This window comes from Cyprinodon variegatus, unplaced genomic scaffold, assembly GCF_000732505.1.
Source record: "Cyprinodon variegatus isolate N-32 unplaced genomic scaffold, C_variegatus-1.0 Scaffold1243, whole genome shotgun sequence".
Taxonomy (NCBI): domain Eukaryota; kingdom Metazoa; phylum Chordata; class Actinopteri; order Cyprinodontiformes; family Cyprinodontidae; genus Cyprinodon; species Cyprinodon variegatus.
In genome coordinates this window covers 120,288-138,960 of record NW_015151696.1, presented here as the reverse complement: position 1 = coordinate 138,960, position 18,673 = coordinate 120,288, and the positions used below count along the sequence as shown (strand labels likewise).

The 18,673-nt window shown below is 36.8% G+C and overlaps 1 protein-coding gene across 3 annotated transcripts in view; it reads right to left on the bottom strand.

Moving 5' to 3' along the window:
- Positions 1–18,673, bottom strand: part of ap1b1 (adaptor related protein complex 1 beta 1 subunit) — a 35,210-nt gene that overhangs the window by 4,587 nt on the left and 11,950 nt on the right. For 2 of the 3 annotated variants that reach the window (XM_015401656.1, XM_015401653.1), the window contains exons 13-22: positions 17,692–17,951; positions 17,032–17,239; positions 16,829–16,849; positions 14,247–14,276; positions 14,020–14,157; positions 13,800–13,945; positions 13,588–13,717; positions 9,950–10,034; positions 9,313–9,399; positions 8,613–8,767 (exon numbers count right to left, since the gene is read on the bottom strand). In XM_015401656.1, the coding sequence (XP_015257142.1) occupies positions 8,613–8,767; positions 9,313–9,399; positions 9,950–10,034; positions 13,588–13,717; positions 13,800–13,945; positions 14,020–14,157; positions 14,247–14,276; positions 16,829–16,849; positions 17,032–17,239; positions 17,692–17,951 (1,260 nt within the window). The remainder of the gene's footprint in view (positions 1–8,612; positions 8,768–9,312; positions 9,400–9,949; positions 10,035–13,587; positions 13,718–13,799; positions 13,946–14,019; positions 14,158–14,246; positions 14,277–16,828; positions 16,850–17,031; positions 17,240–17,691; positions 17,952–18,673) is intronic. The other variant, XM_015401654.1, reaches the window with a different exon arrangement.

Genomic DNA, 18,673 nt, shown 5'->3' with positions numbered 1-18,673 from the left:
GAGTTTTAAAATATCGGCATATCGGATATCGGCCAAAATCCCAATATCGTGCATCCCTAATTTTGACACAAAATTTTGTTTTAAATATGGGGCCGATAAGTCCATCTCTTAACAGCTTTATGTTCCTGGACCCACAGCTACCAGAAATATTAAGAGGAGCTTTCTAAGGGGCCACATAATCCCAGGTTAACAAAAAGAAATTTACTTCTTAATCAAACACCATTACTAACTCATGTAAAACACTACACCTTTATGAAGCTGCAGCGCTCATCTGGTGTGACACCGAGTCTAATGGAGTCTCAATACGACTGAGGCATCTTGGAGGATAAAGTACTGTTCAGTGTGAGAAAGCCAGTTCTAAGATGCACTCTGTTGCTTCTCCAAGACATTTAATTCAAATATATCAAAAAAGTATTCAGTACTCAGACGTCTCCTTGTAAAAGTCATATCTGTGGGCACGGGTCTTTGCAAAAGACTGGTCTGTTTCAGGAAAAAGTACAGTTTGTGTCAACTTTCATTAGTTAAAGAATGTAAAATATGCAATTGAATTATCAACCTTCATTTTTTTCTATAGGGATTAAGCATCGGGGAATTTCATATAAAAGATTTGTTTTTATTCTAATGTTGGGGTACAGTAGTATAACAGAACACTGACAGCAAATGTGGTGCAAAGAGAAAGGAAAGACCTAGATGCGTTTAAGGATATTTTAGAGATTTTTTGTGTTAAGTAAATTTCTAAAGTATATCAAAGGTGCCTTTGATATAGTTATTATATCTTATTTCTACTGTAAGGAAATGCAAATAAGATGAGGTAGGGGGAGGATTAAGAACTAGGCATGAGCATTGGTGCTAAAAAAAAAAAGAAAAAATTACCTAAACAATCAAAGGTTGATGCTGATGACTGAGTCCACAGAATCTATGTCAAAGAATCGACAGCTAAGAGAAAGAAATGCAAATATCCAGAGGACAAGCAGACACCAATGTAAACAGTTGTAATGGAGGAGAAGTCTGAGTAGAGAAACGTGAACAAAGCAAAGCTGTTAAGATCTACTATGCCAACACAAAATGTTTTAATAAAATAGAGGTAATGAGGTGCTAATCTCACTTTTGCTGTTTAAAAGCAAAGCTTCTTCAATGAAACCCAATTAATGGAAAAAGAATTAGATTGCTTTCCCCCCTCATCAGCTGGATAAATAACTGATTATCTAGGGTCTGTTTACCAGGAAGGCAAATATTTTTTTATTTTTGTCCATCTGCTGCAAGACATATTGTTATTGCACATTTCACCCATATAATCGCATATAAATATATATCTTCCTGTAAATGCAGCCTTAAAAGAGGCCTCCAGAAATCCACCCCCGCTAAAGACGAAGAAAAGCCAGGAGGTGAGAAAGACTGGCAGCGCGTCCAAGTGAGCTGTATAAGCATTGCTTCCGTTTCCATCAGCACATGTAAAACAGAAACAGAAGAATCTCCGATACAATAAGAGAAAATGGAAGCGACAGCAGCGAACTGTGAGACATCAGAAACAAATTGTCTGTTTGTCGAGAGGAAACTCCCAAAGTCTTAAGATTATCCAAACTATGAAACACAGAACACCTCCATCACAAATTTGAAGAGGATTATATTAGGATATATTAGGATAGGATATATTTTTATATTTTATATATTTTTCTCAAATGGATAGAAAAAACGTTTTCATGAGGTGAAAATGTAATCATATTTTATATTTTGTACAAATGTAAATTTTAACTGATCAAAATGCAGTTTCAGTCAAACTGATACTGTGCCAGGTAAAGGCCAGAAGCGTGACTATGTACTTTAATCGGCATGGGCTTTTCCAGTGTGAAATTATCATCAACTGACTTTTTAAAATGACATTAAAGTGCAGCTGTTTGAATTTATGATGGATGATATGAGGATAAATGTCAATGGGCCATTCATACCTTCAGACCAATGGTTTGCAAATACTAACCTCATAGTGGCATCTTTTGCCTGATTATAAGAACACTCTAAACTGATCTAATTAATAAACCTCATCTAAACGGTCTGGGCCTTGGTGAGGCCATTCAGAAACCCTACCATAATTTTAAAAGCTCTCTTAATTGGCTTTAAAGCCATATCAGATACCCGTTTGAGAAAAGTGTTTGCGACACCAAACTAGATTCAACAACCTCAACCAAAGGTGATCAAAAAAGCAACAATATGATAAATATGTGTAAAGGGAAAAATATCACCTGGAGGATGTTGAAGTATAAGAGCAGCATGCTAAAGCGAAGGGATTTTAGATGGGCTGTGTATATAGGGGACCTCAAGGTTTCTATTTCTGAGTTTACTGTGAACAGTAAGAACTTGCTGTAAAGGTGGGCAGAGGAGAAAAAAATTGAAGTGAACACCTCAGCTTCATGTCAAGTAGAAGAGCAGCTTCCTAGTGCCTTATTGTGTGTAGTTTACATAAGATCCAAAAATGAGGAATGAGGTCATTGAAAGAAAGATTTTTCATATGTGCATAAAGGCCACTGTGGATTTTTTTTTTTTTTTTTTGCGCTCTAAAGCTTCGCACTTTTATTTTCCTCTCATCACCTTAGTGGATTTTTTTTTGCCTTTAGCAGGCAGCTATTTTCAGCAAGTGTGAATATGTAGAAAAGTGGGAATTTTAGAAACATGGCTTCAAAGAATAAGGTGCAATATCAACTTAAAGGGTGAGGAGTCTTCAGCAATGCAGGTTTAGAGTTCCCTTCCTTCATTTTACTGATAAACTAGTATTCCTGCACCTAATAATAATCATAGATCCCTCAATTTAAAAAGCAAGCTGTACTGTGTTGCAATATCTAAAAAATAATACATTTAATCTAAAATTCACACCATAATCTTCTTAAACAGATAATTAAATACATTTTTAAAGAGTGAACAGTAAAGTAGACTGGATGTTGGAACTGGGACAAAGCTTTAAAAGTTTATATAAATAGAAAGGTATCGTGGGAGAGCTGAAGTCAATCAAGTTTAGATTATAAGGAAAAATAGGCCAAGCTATGATTATGCATCAAAACAACACTGGTGCAGAGCAGCAGCAAGAATAAAGGACTAATGGATCATGAACATTGCATTTGTCTAAACAAAATAAATATTCCCTTTTTATGTTTGTTTTTAAAAGCACCATAAAATGCAGTGAAAAACGCAGTGGCAGCACTTTACTCCTTCAGGTCTAAAAATAGCATTCAACAAAAGGCTTTGGCAGCTTGTCTTTAATGCTCCATGCCAGGAGAGCGCAGAGACCGTGCAGCAGGCAGAAGCTCAGAGCAACAAACTCACAGTACATTATGTACATGCAGCCAATTACACTCTGGACCCACATTAACAACACAATTTGTAACCTACTGTACCACAAATAAAGCAATTGCACCCTTTAACCTTTTACATTTTAAAGACATAAGACAACATTTTAAAGCTCTGAAATTCTTTTATCCCAATTCAAACCATCACGTAATAAAAAAGAATGAGGAATATCTACAACCTGTCATGGCAAACACCGAACACTGACATGCTGAGATGGAAGATACTGCTGACCAGTAGTGTTGTCAACAATGATGAAAATACTTCACTGACGAAGCTTTTCATGATGAGAAGATGGTAAATAAATAAATCAAAAGTTCTTAGATGGCTAAAACATTAGCGAGATGTGCCTTAATTTTTTGTTATTGAGACAAAGATGTTAATGGTATTTCCTCGGACAAACAGAACCATGGGCATTTCTACCTATTATGAATCTCATCTTTAAGTTGAATGCTAAATGATCCACCATGCAGCACCCAAACCTGTCCTTATTTAGCCCCGCCCTCCACCACCTGAGAGCGGACTCTGTATGTTGAAGACTTGAGCTTGGTGGACGGACACAACGGAAGGTGCTGTGGACATGCGATAAAGATTATGCATCTAAAAAGAATATCAAATGTGTCGAAGCACCTTTAGGTTCTCTGGTTGATCTTTCTGCAAAAGTAAGGTTGCGATAACTTCAGGCTAAAGTTTGGTTGGTTCCTCTAACATTTTATTAGCTTTGTGTGTTACTGTGGAAAATGCAGTGATTTATGGCTGGACAGGAGGTTTAATGTTCAGCAAAGTTTGCCTGCTTGTTCATGTGCAGTTGACACGTAATATGTTCACCCGCTCAGGTTATACGTGCTTTGCTATTACATAGTATTGTAGCCTAAGGCTAAAAGCCATAAAAAATATGGTGACCAGATGTCCTCATTTCTGCGGACCATCCCTGTTTTGGATGATCTGTCCCAGAGTAAAGCAGTCTGCAATTTTTACGTTTTATAATTGAGAAAATCATGCTTTTTTGCAGACCTTTATTATGATTGTATGTTGTAAAAGCAATAGCTGTCCTGGTAACAAAACCAGAGGAGCAGCACACTGTTACCTCTTCTATCTGTCCAGCGATACGGTGTGTGGATCTATGCATGTTTCTTGTACTGATTCATCCTTTACTTGAAAAGCAGTAATGGTTCAATTTGATCAGCGAATTAGAGCCATTTATGTATGGGTTTGACAATTTATAATTGTGATTTTCAGACACTGAGTATTTGTCTACAAAGTTTGGACATATGCAAGTTCCTCAAAGAAATAAAGGTCAGTAAGAGGGAAACAGGATGAGGTAGAACTGCAAGAGCTGAAAAAAAAAAAAAGGGAGAGATGATCCCCGTATTAAATTTGCATTTCTTCTGCTGAATCAGCTAGATAAATATTTTATGATTTTCTTTGCATTGCATTAGCCGAGGAAACAAGTAAAAACAAATTTGTTTAAATGCATAACATCTTTTTCAAGGATACTATTACCTTTTTAAGTTTTGTAATCACTTGTTGACATTATAGTGTTGCACAGATTCTGAGACCGGTAATGGACGGCGCCCCGGTCCAGCACTGAAATGGTGGTATCGGTATCGGCAAGTATCAACAAATATGGCACCAATAATTTCTCGGCCAATACTGCACGGCCAGGTATCGGTATTGGGGCCAAAAAATGGCATCTGCACCACACTAATTATAGGTGTTCTTCATATAAAGATAGAGAATAGATGAAAAGAAGCTATATAAAATAGATCCTGCTCAAAGAGTAAAGGGCAGGCAAATGAGACCCAGTTAGCAATGACCAAATAACCACTCAACTATTCTATCCGAAACCTATAAAATCTTCAAGTTTGCTACCATGGCACGATGAAGAAGATGGTTTTCTATTTGGTGAACATTTTATTTTTTGACTATTAGCCTTTATGCTCATTTTTAAATGGCAGTCTTCTGGTGGTTTGTTTGTTTTATTTTAATTTTGGAGTAAATATAACTATAAACATCAATGTATCCATGTTCGAGGGCTTTAAATATTTTAACATGATACTGCATCTTAAAAAAGGCAGGACAGCTTCCAGCCCAACTTAGAAACACTTTAGACCTAAAAAATTAAGTGGAAGAGGAAAAAAAAAATGACAGAAAAAAACTTAAGGACAGGAACAGGTTTCCTGGGTCATTAAAAATTAAGAAAATAGAATTCTTTGTGAAAATAACTAAAATCAAAGCAGCATATTTATTCCAGCACCATAAATAATCCCCAAGTCACTCAGATACGTATTAAACAAGTTATTCTTCCCTTCAACAGGTTAGTCAGCGTGCTGATTAATGAACTGAAGGAGGTGTATACCGGATAAAAATCCTGAGGATTAAATGACCACACACTGCATGACTGATTAAACAGGAGTAAACAAAAAGAGAGTTGATGCCACCTAATAAATTAAACATGATGTGAAAGCTGACAGAAAATTGAGCAGGGAGGAGAATTGCAGTAAGGTCACCGCTTGTCCTGAATCTCTACACCAAATCCAATCCATCATGACTGAGACTCGCTGACAATGCAGAGGGAAGCAACGTCATCATGAACAGGGGCACGTCAGTGCACCCACATAAGCTTTGAGAACAAGTATCAGCACAAACAGCTTCCTCTCCTCACCAGGTTTGCAGCTGACACAACAGCCTCTGACATGGCTGTTTGGCAGGTTAGAAAGAGCATTGATCAGTGACAGTCTACGGGCTGCATTACGGCGACTTTATTCAGGAAGTACAAAACAAAACAAGTTTTACTGACCTTTATTCAGTCAAAGCAAGGTGCACCAAAGTTTGGATCAAACAAAAAAGTCCCCTATGTTCCCTCCAAAGAAACGTAACCCAAGAGCATGATGGTATCACTACTCTTTAACAGGGTGGCTATAGTATCATTTTCTGCTGTGTTATGGTGTTTAATGTGGTGTTTTTGTGTTGAATGTATATTTTAAAACTATGGCAGAAGACAAATTTGGCTTCTTTGACTATATGTTTTAAATGTTGTCTTGGAAGAAGTTCGAAATTCAAGTTTTCTATGGGAGAAAATACTTCAGCCTTGCCACTTATGCCCCTATAAGAATACAGAAGAGTAAACATTTGAGACTTATACAGCTAAATCAGTGATGCTGTTGGGCCGCTTATCACATAGGGGTGTAAATCACACCCATCCTGGCAATTGGATTCAGTATCAATTTCCTGACCCAACGATTCGATTGTTTTCGATACTCAAGAATACAACAAAATACGATTTGATTAATTGGTTATTTTTTATTTTACCTTACAGGCTAGAAAATGTTTCAAATTTGAAATAAATCAAAGAAAGCTGTAATATCCTTATGTATTTTATTTGAGAAACAACAAGCAAATAACAGAAGTAGCAAAGTTGTACTCCACCTAAGCCTATGAAAAACCCCTTCATTGAGAAATAATAATGCCTCTGTGTTTACGCGAGTGTGTGTGCAAGCAGAAAGAGGGTAGTGGCTAAAGGATGCGAGGTAGGAGGGCAAAAAAGGTTAAGTGCCCCCGCAGCACTGGAATTAAAATAACGTAAAGAAGCAAATGGATAAAAATAGACCAGATGAGAAAAAAAAAAACATGAATCCATACTCTTGTGGACGTGTTGATGCATCGGATCATCGGCTGTTGGATTGATGCAAAACTATTTTTATTTCCACCTCTATTATCACACTCACCTGACTAGTTTTGGTCTTGATTTTCAATTAGTTTTCAAAGACTGTCCAGCTTTAGGAATGTGCTTGTAGATAGAATCTCAAAGTTACTGCTCTATTACATGCTGCATAATTGATGGTATTAATGTTTTTTTCTTCTGCTGACCATTACCTTTATAAAAAGTGTATAAAGCTAATTTTTTCCAACTTCTGAACAAATTTGCTCTCAGTGGGTACAGTATGTATACATGTAGCTAAATGTTTTAAATACATTGAACTGAGGCACTTTGAATTTCACTGTTAAGGTTTGTGTACTGACATCCAAGACTGTTCGACACTATAATGAGGCTATGTTGATCCTTTATAACCTCTCTAAACGATTGCTCAGTTAGAGGATGCAAAAAGCTTCAAAATCAAAACATCAAAAATCCAACCAGGGCAGCTTGCCTAATTTTGTTTGTTTTAATTGTATTAGCTACAACCACATCTTTCCTCTTACCTTTTTTGCCACTTCTCTAATTAAGCCCACACCTATTTATTTTGATCTTTCCTCCATGTTGGTAGGCGACATCGGGAGGGCCAATTAAAGTGTTTGTACCCGCCTAAATTTCAGAATGGCTGGCAATCTATGCTGAAATATGCTGACGAGAACCCTGTGTATATTATTTCAAATGTATAGGATATAGGTGAAGTGATTGATTACAACGCTTTTAAACGTTTTTTGTAAAATTAAAGTCTAATGTCTTTACAATTACTATAAGGGTTGCATCTCAACAGCAAAGCATATTTTTAAAGCCACCAAGTTAAGTAATTTTGAGAAATTGCAAATTTCTACTTGAATTTTGCATTAAAATCTTGACCTGCAGGCATCCTTTGGTCTTCAAGATGCTGATTTTTCATGCATGTTCTCTAATGAAGCTTTGGGGCCTTCAGACAGCCGGATATATAATAAAATTAATGAGCAAACACGTGAGATTAATACGTCAGTAAAATGACGTTTGACAACAAAAACAGATTTATTTTTGGAAATCATAGAAAAGGAGGGCAGAATAGAAATGTGCACCGTACTCAATCTTTTTAACCTGAAATACTTCATAGCTCCCAAAATGACACATACTTTTAAGCATCTGTTACAGTATGGTGATTTAATGTGTTGATCTATCACTGATTTCAATTTTAAAAAATCCTGATCAGACACAAAATAAAGTTTAAGAGGTGTAAAAACTTGGATTATTTGCAGATAGACCATTTAAAATTATGCATATAGACGGTTAGAGAATTCTGGGAAGGTAAGGTTGCAAAAAATAATCAAAATGTTTTGTCTTAAAATACCAAATGTGTGAAGAATTGGGAGGATTTTAACTCACGGTTCCAAAGTCTGCATTTGAGAAATAGCTGATCTCAGAGCAGAATAATGCTCACAATTTTTATTTTATTTTATTTTTTTTAACATCCGTCAAACTAAAATCAGTGAAGGTATCCGAGTCTCTTCGTAGCCGTTTCCTTCAGCAGTCGGTAATTAGCAGCACATGCAGAGCAGCGAATAGACTTAACACTTAGTTGTGCAAGACTTACTGTGAAAATCGGGTTTCCCGTCTGCACTCTCAGCTCAGCCAGAACCCAGATTCCGTTGCTGAGCTTTACAGACTGATACAGCATGTCCTGGCCGTCCACTGTACGCTTAGCTATGGTGAAGATGTTGCTACCCTGAAGTTTGCTGGAGGCTGCATCTGTTAATATAAAAAAATGCAACAAGGGTTATCATTCTTATTCCTAACAATGACGCCCCAGATTTTATTTTAGCTGTGATATTTAATATTGAGCCCCTCAATGGCTTCTGTCATGCTCTGAGGCGGTCTGTCATTAAATGCACTAGACCCTGCAGAATCTCGTTCCTTTATCCTCCCCTAAAATTTTCTCTCCATGCATCCTGTACAGATTTTAATTCAGAATTGACTCCTCTTTGCAGCCTCAATCTCTCTGATGTGCCCCAGCAGGATGTGAAATCTCTCTTTGTTCAAGGAAAAGGAAATTCATTCTCTCAGGGTAACTCTCCATTAAGCCATCATTACAAATTCTCCTCCAGTCCTGCAACGCTCACACTCGTGTAAAACCAAATTATGACACATAAATAAGGAGTGCAACTCTCATCAAATACAATTTGCTTCATTAGCGAGGATTAGATTTGCGATAGAAATGTCTCTGTCTGGTTGCTTTTGTATATAAAGAGGCTGCAGATAATGGGTTTTTCCTCTTCATTAATTGCCCTTCTTACCCGAGCTGAGATGGCAATCTTTAATCTGAAACTGGGCCTCGTTGTCATTAGGAATGTCTTTCCATGTGGCGAGGAAAACTTGTCTCTCTGTTGGTAAGAATAAGGATAAGCAATCATTTGGGTGAGCAAAAGCAAAAAAACAACAACAAAAAAAACATGCTGACATCCTACAATATATGGGTCAAAACCAGCAACATTTGTGTTACTATCGTTGTTCCAATCAGTGCTGCAGAGATGGAAATAAAACAAACCAAAAAAACGTGAGAGCAGTTAATTTCAACTGTCCAGACAAGGTGTCCTGCTGTGGCTTTGGCTGTGGAGCATTAGCTCTCGGCCTCTGGCAGCAGTCCTGCTGCTAGCCCCATCAGAAGGCTCCACAGGGACAAATGCTGACATATTTCCACCAAATAAATCAAATGACAACACAAGAACAAAGGGGTGGAAAACAGATCTGAAAGGTCCTGCTGCTTTGCCACGAGATGTGACTGGCTTTCAGCTGATGGACAGTAAACAAACATTCATGGCAAACATTCAGTAGCAGCCATATATGCTTCAGTGTTACCCTTATTTTGTGCCGAATGGCATCATCGGGGCTTCAAAGCATCAGTGTGAAGCGATTCAGCAAAGAAACACTCACCCATCTTCCCATCCTCAACAAACAGCATGCTGATGGGGTACTGGCAGCTGAAGTAAAACACGTCAATGTTGTTCTTAACAGCCACCTGCAGGGAAAAAACCCCAAAACATTAGGATTAAAGGGGAAACAAGAAGCCATCTCAGAATAATTAATTTTCTCTTACTATGCTCAGATAAATGCTTATTTTACAGCAGAATACCATAGAATTATGCAACTTACCCTATTGGGGATTAATAAAGTATATTTTTTTCTTTTTATTTAAGTTTTAATTTACCTGTAAAATACAAATCTAAAATATATTATATCAGCTAAATAGAATCACATATGAGTGGGGAAAGTAAAAAAAATCATTAACGCCGTTTTGTTCATTCCCCCTCTCTCCTTGATTTCTGAACACAATTGCTTAAAAAAAGTCAGTGCCAGAGTGAGATGATTTCAGGGTTTTATGTCCAGGTTCTAGAGCTGATGCATTTAGTAATAACCAGCCCTTACAAACAAATCAGCAATTGATTGTTTTTGCACTTTTCCATTCATTTATAATGACAGGCCTGATTGTAAAAACAGAAATAAAGCAAAAAAAAACATAAATAAATCCAGTGATGTGTTGACTGGTCATTTGTCGACCAAGTTCTTAGTTTTAGTCATTAAATAAGCACAAAAGAGCCAGTATAAATATAAGGTGTGATTGCTGACTTCACTTTCAGTTGTAATGAGCGTACAGCATGAAGTTTTATGCTTTCATCATTCACATTATTGATATCAGTAATAACATGATCAATATCTGTTCCTCTCCCTTCACATACATGACATTTAAAGATGTCCCATTAATAATCCATTGCGTTAGACGCTGACCCAACCTTTGCAGAAACCATTTCCTTACAAGTGTTTTGTATTCGTTTATGATCTTGTATTTGTGATCTGAAGACTTTCCCATCACTCACTGAAATTCTTGTATGAAAAAAATGATCTACTCCTGTCAATAAATATAAGTACATCAATAAAAAGCCTTATTTTGGACACATGAGCTACAGCTTTACGCTCCAGGTTCATCTCTCCATAAAGGGTCAAATAGGTGCATTAAATCCTCTAGTGTTTTATCTGGATGCTCAGGCAGTGGGTGGAAAGCTCCTTAAGAAACACCTTTTGTACCAAAAGTTCACCGACTGTTTAGCATTAAAAACTGCTGAATGATTCCTGCCTCAGTTGGTTCTTTAAAATTTTTATTTCTTATCCATCCATTTTTAGATGCACAATAAATAAAATGAAAATAGATTTATCAATTATCTCATGAATCATAATCACATGGGGATGTTTATTACCAGTCTACTTCTTCTGCATTGAACTTTTAGCAGGCTCTTTGGAATATTAAATTGATAATCTAAAATTATCAAATCTATTAACAGCATTTTAAGAGCAGGAAGTGATTAAAAATGGAGATACAGCAAAAGGAGAAAAGAAGCACAGAGGCTTATAAAAACAGAAGAATAGATGAAAACATTTGCAAAGAGTCAAAAGATTTCACCAGACAAACCATGCATTCAATAAAGAAGGGTTGGGTTTGCCTAAGCTACATCGACAGCCTCAAACAAGAGACTGAAAGATGAAAAAAGACAGAATAAAGGAAGCATCTGCAGAAACATGTACCAGGCAATGACACTGCCATTAGTCAGCTTTATAAAGAGGGGCAGCAAGAGGATGGGCTCATGAATAACTCAATACGACATCTTACTCCTCAGTGAAATGCAGGAATATAAACAAAAAAAATAAGACTTACTCTAAATGTTCTTGAGATGACGCTCTATTAGAAAAGGTAAATTTGGTGTAATAACTTTGACGGCCAAGACTATTCAAAGTCTCCTTGACATGCATAACATCCTGCAGTTTATACAGCTTCATTTCTATGCTAAAAGGCTGCTACTACAGGTGGCATGAAGATTGAAAATACAATTTATAGTGAATACAAAATAGCATCTGGTTGTATGACTTTCATTTTAAATTAAAATGAAAAATCTTCAAATAGCAGTGAAAGGAAACAGGCCCATCAGTGCCAAACGTAAAAATAAATTTATGATGGTGGAGGTTTTTAAATGAACTGTACATTTAAGAATACCACAGTAAATATAGTAAAAGCATGTGTGGCATAGGGCTCTTGTCAGTGCATTTCAGCCTAATGGTCCCTTACGTTGAGATTTAACAGCTGTTTGGAGTAAACAAAAGTGTAACTGCTCATGAAATATTCATAGTGAAGGATTTTCAAAATAAAGTAGGCATCAAAAAAAAAAAAGAAAAAACAGTACGTCAGATAAACACTGTTGTCGAAGCAGAAAAAAAGAAATATTAGAAAAGCTGTTGCCTGATCAGGAGGCAGAAAAAAAAGGAGGCATGTGAGACCATTAATGACCATCCCCACCTTTATCATCCCCTTTGACAGTCTTATCTACCCTTCCCAGCTGTAAGCAGCAATAGTCCACCCAGCTAAAAAGAACAGCAGAGATCAAAACCAAACCGCTGCTATTTTTTTTAAGGTAAAACCTTTCAGAGCCGCTTTAGCCGATTCTTAAAGTTTGAACTCTGCTTTATTCTCAGAGTTGGACTTTAACAGCATGGTTAAATAACAGTAGGGATGCATTGGTCATTTTAAGGACAGTATCTTAATAGTTATATTCAGGACAGTGAGACAGAACAGAAGGAAATGGTTTAGCATTGGAGAGCTGCTTTGCTCCAATACTATGAAGTTATTTTGTTCCATTATTGCTTCAAGAAAACAACATCTTTTTAAAATAAATAATAAAAAGAAATGTAACGCAGAAATTTAAACGGAAAATCTGTCAATGGTTAAAATGTCTTTTTTTTTCCTCCAGAGTAACTGCTGTTTTCCTAACATTTTTTCAAATGAATATATTTTCTGAAATTTTGCTCAATATCTCCTTTTTCCAGTTTACATTCTCTTCACTTCTTGAGGTGGAGTTTCCTCTGGAGTGAGAAGCAAAGATGCATTTTTATTTTAACAGTTTTATTGTTCAACTGCAAGTGTTTGTATTTGGCTTGAAATGAAGAGAAAGTGATCTAAGAAATGCTAATTGAAATGAATGCAGTTCATAAAACTCAATCTGAAAAACAGAAATAAAAAAAATGTATTAATGTAAAATCTGTAAAAAATAAAATAAAAACAAAATAAGTTTGAAAAAAATCCAAATTAAAAAAGTGAACAAATTGGAAAAAATAAAATCTAATAAATAAAAAGAAACAGCAGAAAGTTTATTTAAAAACCTTTTGATTATGATTTTTTTTTTTTTTTATTTCCTGTTTGGATTGTAATTTTTTCAAACCTTCATTTACAAAAACGTGTTTTGTTTTTTTGTGTCTCTTTAAATCTCGATTTACTAAGTATTTTCTTTGCTTGAAGCAAAGTGGTACAAAGTTTACTCTAAATGATACTCTTTCATGCTGATTTACCCCATTGCTTTTAGATAAAACCCAAAAGTGTTCAGTCATGAGTCTGAAGAGATGGATGGAGAAGCATTCAGCTTGGCTTAGACAACTTTCATCGTCATTTTGTAAACACAAAGATTTTACCCGACTTAAAACCAACCATGATGGCTTAAATTTAGAGATAATGATTATAGTGTAGGCTTTACCTGCAGATTGTTGAGGGGATCCATCTTCATTACAGGGCCGACGGTACTGAGAGGAAGGCTCACTTCAATGCTCTGATTGGGGCTTAGGGGGGTCAGGACCTGGAGAGGACCAGCTGGAGCAAGACCAAAACTACAGTGGAACAAAGACGTAAAAATTATCCAGAAATCAACTCATAATAGAAATATAAACAAGTAACAGATCTCAACCTCACCTGTTCCTGTTAAACTGGATGGCAAAATCAGTCATGACACTCATCGCTTTATTGGTGAGAGTCATCTCCATTTGGATGACGCCACCACGGCGAGCAAAGGTGCCAGATATTTCGAGCCCCTTGCCTTTCATAGCTGGCAGCCAAACCTGGGAACAAATGGAGAATTTATTCAGGATCCATGATAATGAAACTATCCAAGTTTAATCCTAGAGTCACCTACTGTTTTAGGTGGGCTGTAGGCTCCCATGGGCATACCGACTCCACCTCCAAGATCAAACAGGTCATCCAGTCCCCCGCTTACAGGGGCACTGAATGGGGCTGCAGTAGCAGCTGGAGGGGCACCAAAACCGGCTCCCATCTGTGGGTCACAAAACATGTGGCGCTTTCAGCATATCTCTGTATCAGAATATTAAAGCCCAACAGGTCTCCCATAAAAAAAGGACTTACAGCAGAGCCTCCTCCAAGGTCTCCTCCAAGCTGAGCATGAGAAGGAAGCACAAAAAGAAATATTAGACACAATTAATAAATTAAACACTAAATAATACCCTAAAAAGGTTTTAGGAGGGTGGGTGCAGGGAGCTCTAAAACTTCTGTGTGGTTAATGGCAGCTACAGGGTTTAAACTTGCAAACAATCTTTATTTATTGTGAATTTGTGTATAGGCACAACCAGTCAGATTGGTTGTGAAGTGGAAAAATATAAATAGATGTCTTTCAACAATTTTACCATAAAGTTGTAAAGACAACAAGTATTCAATCTTAGTCTTATATGCCTTAAAAAAAAATCTAGGAGTGATTGAGAAGCTTCAAGAACATGTTGAGAATCTGCAGCAAAACTTGAAATTCTCCACTATGCAGTTTAAAGTTATTACTGCAGCAAAACGGTGAATTTAAAAAAACATTGGCTCAGGGGTGTTAATACAAAAGCACTGCACTGTTTAGAGGATAACAATAAAAAAAGGGAACATGTACAGAATTCACTCCATTTACATTAATCTTAACTGTGTATATGTATCATATCAATTCACAGGAAAATGTTTTCAAGGTTGTGGTTTTCATTTAACAAAAAATGTTAAAATGTTCAAGGGAACAAATAATTGTTAAAGGTGTAGTATTAAAGAAAATATGCATAGACAAAAACTCCTTGTAAATTTTGCTGTTTATTGTAATAAAATAATAGAATTCATGTTTAATTCAAATACGTCAATGTTCAGGTGTAAAGGGAGGTGACAAAATGAAAAAAATCTTCAGTGTGTCTCAATCAGTGAGGGAGCAGGGATAACCTAGAAAGGTGATTTATTAAAACCCCTTCATCTAGTGGGATGACAAACAGTGTGACAACAAGTGCTAACGCAGTGATTATTGCTGGGGGTGCTACTAAAAGGAAATGGTGGCAGAGGATGGGACTATTTGGGACGCAGCTGGTTGTTACTGGTCTCCTGGACCAACCTCAGTAGGGCTGTAATCTGTGGGCGATGGGGAATGGTGCGGGATCTGAGGTGACTGAGGAGTGTCCGTCCGCAGGGGAATGGGCGGCTGAATAAAAGATGAAACACATTGCAGAGCACCCCCCCAAAAAAAAGACAGGAAAAGAAATGGACTGAAGGATTTATTATCAAACTTTATTCATGAGATTTAACATCTCATGTTGTGTTGTCTAAGTCAAAGCAACATGAGATGATGAATGCATGAAAAATGTCAAGACAGATCATCAGAAACTACTTCAGCAAGGGTTAAAGAGCCCATATAATGCTTTTAATTGTCTTTCTTGCACCATATTGTCTGCTGTGAATATAAAAAAAAATATATAAGATTAAAAAGTTAAGATAAAAAGGGAATTAATTAAAATTTCGCTCGGTAGAAACATTGCTAAAAAGGTGACCTTCCTCATCAGAATATGAAACGGCTGTGAGAAATTTCTTTGCAATATTAACTGACTTTTGAAGCTGAGAGTGACAAATAATATTAATTACAACCCCACTGCCAGTAATACACTGCACACTTCAATAAATGCAATCTAAATTAAACTTAACCCTGGCTGGAGATTATATGTCGACTTTAGGGAAATCAACTTAAAAGGTTGCAAGCCACGTGTTGAGGTCCAATGCAGGCAATAAAAAAAAAAAATCCACGTGGTTTATTTCTGATGAGTAAAGTTTGGAAGGATTTTCAAAGTTTACAGTTTGTTTGTTTTTTCTTCTCACAGCAACTAATTGTCTTAATCTCTATGAACAACTTTGGCATCACTGGGAATGCAAAAAAACCCATCTTGAAGAAAGGTTTTTGTTTGCTTTCAAACCAAGGGATGTCCCAATACAAGTTTTTCGTTTCCGATACGATACAGATATTACAGCTTTAAGAATTAGCCAAGATCTATATCAGTGAAAATCATACAGACTTTGATTACTTATTTTGTACTGTAGAATGTTAGAAAAGGCTTGATCAGGTGCTGTTAATAAAACAGGGAAGAAAAGTCAACAACAAAATGTATAAGAACAACTGGCCCATATAATATTAACAAACGAGTTACAAAAACTTTTAACTGAAGCGCTTTTCTGTCAGCATCAAAATATCTGAGATTTTAGTTGTCGGCAGATATAATACAATATTATCTTTATGGCCAATATCAGACCAATATCTGATGTTAATATCTGATCAGGACACCCCTATTAAAATCTGTAGAGTGCTTTCTTGCACAAATGAGCAAGAAAAGTTGAGCAAAAAAAGAAATATGCAAAAAAAATAAACTGAGAAAATAATTAACGATATTTCAAGCAATCAAGGAATGCACACAGCTAAATTAACAAAAGTCTTTGGCACTTGGGCTGGCTGACTAGAAGACTTTTTGCTACACAAAAGCTACACTTGAAAGTCAAAGAGTGCTACAGCTATGTCTCTCTCTGAACACTTTAAGCCCCCTAAAGGTATTCCAACAATAAGCACGGTATGGGCTCTTTAGGATTTTTTTTTTTTTTTCAATAATAACGGCTGTGTGTGACTGATAAACATTGTGCCCTCTCTATGTAGTTACCGGCTCAGACTCATCCCCCATCTGCAGTTGCAGCATTGAACAAAGAAAGAAGAAAAAACAGATCAAGAAAAAGGAAAAAGCAAGAAAAAAAAGTTGAAAACAGAAAATATTCCGTGATTTAGCCCCAGTGATATTTTTCTAGTAAATGAAGTGAACCCAGTTTTAGAAGCTGGCGGGTTTAATCCAATAATGGTGAAACATACCAGGCTGTCCAGTCCTCCTCCAAGAAGGTCCATGGCACCCAGCTGCAGGCCAGACGTGGCTGGTGGTGGCGGTCCACTGGTGGCTGGAGGTGTCAGATCAAGATTGAGTAGATCACCCAGGAGGTCTCCCTGAGATGGGATAACAGCAGGGGGGGCATCTGGAACTCCAGCTGCAGATCCTGTGTCTGGGCTCTCAACACTCTCTCCACTAGAAAGAGATAAAGTAGTTCAGCATGACTGAAATAATATCTATTCAATAATTGATATGTACTAATACGTTTACATTTCCCATCAATTCAACAGTGAGAGGGTCCCTGAAGTCGCAAATATGCTTCAACACTTCAGTTATATTGGAACATCCAAGTTCAGGCCTAGAGAGCGACTTTCCTGCTACTTCTAGATGCACGCCTTGTTCAACACACCAATGTTATGTAATTAAACTATGATTAGGCTATTCATTTTATTAAAAAGCATATAAAAGTGACATTCACCTGATTCTATACCACAAAAAAGGACTTAACAAAACTGCTGCTCAGTAGATTATGATAAAAAAAAAAAAAAAAAAAAAAAAGGGGCAAACAAAAACAAACTACATGCTTGTAGGAACATCAGTTCATTCACTGTTAAAGAAAACTAAAAGTCGTCCTGAGTGTGACTCACGATCCAGCACTGCCTGGGAGTCTCTTGTGCTGAACTCCACGGCTGCCCTCTACGAAGGCACTGGGAGGCTTGTGGTAGACGGAAGCCAGAGTGCCAATGTGGCAGATTAGCTCCTCCAGCAGAGTCGGCTCAATCAGATCGGTCTCCTCAGAGATCAGAGGCTTCTCAGCCAGAACCACCTCCTTGGCAGCAACAGGGTCTGTAGAGAGCAGACGCCAATAGATGTAGCCTCTGTCCCTGAGGTCTGGGTTATCAGAATCCTGCAGAAAAACATAAAGGAGTGATGAAGTTTTCATATAGATTATGTTTAATAAATATGAAATTTTAAGACCGTCTACTTCTAATATGGGACTAAAATATGGGATTTAAAAGCATTAATTCTCCTAAGCATAGTGGCCAACAGTAAAAAAAGGGGATTCATCTACACAATTTTCTTTGAATACCTTAACCTTAAGAAATTACGTTTTGTTTTTTTTTGTTTTTTAAATGTTTCCAAATCCATTTATCAGACAAACAAAACTGATTCATGAGATTCTTTTATTTTGTGATGTCAGGACTACACTCATTATAGCTGCATATTTACTATGCAAACTAAGCTGATTTGAAATAGGACTGCAGAATAATATAGCAATTTTGTTTTGATTTTTCTCTGCATTAACCACCAGAATATGGATGTTTCACTCAAAGACATTGTTTTCATGACTTTGGAAGCTTGTTTGTCCAGAGTCAAGTTGTCAGAGGACACTGCTGTCACTGCTGCTTGGCAAAGTGCTAACTTCTTCTTGTATGCATGGATCTCCACATCAGCTGCAATTCCCTTCTATGAGGTGATAAACCCACTTTAATTGCATTACTGCCACATAAAGGGCGGGATAGGGAAAGTTAGTGTCTAACTCTTGTAAAATATAATGTGACCAAATTTTAAATTAATTGCAAAATCCAATGAATTACCCTGCTCCAAATTTGAATTCTCAACAAACAA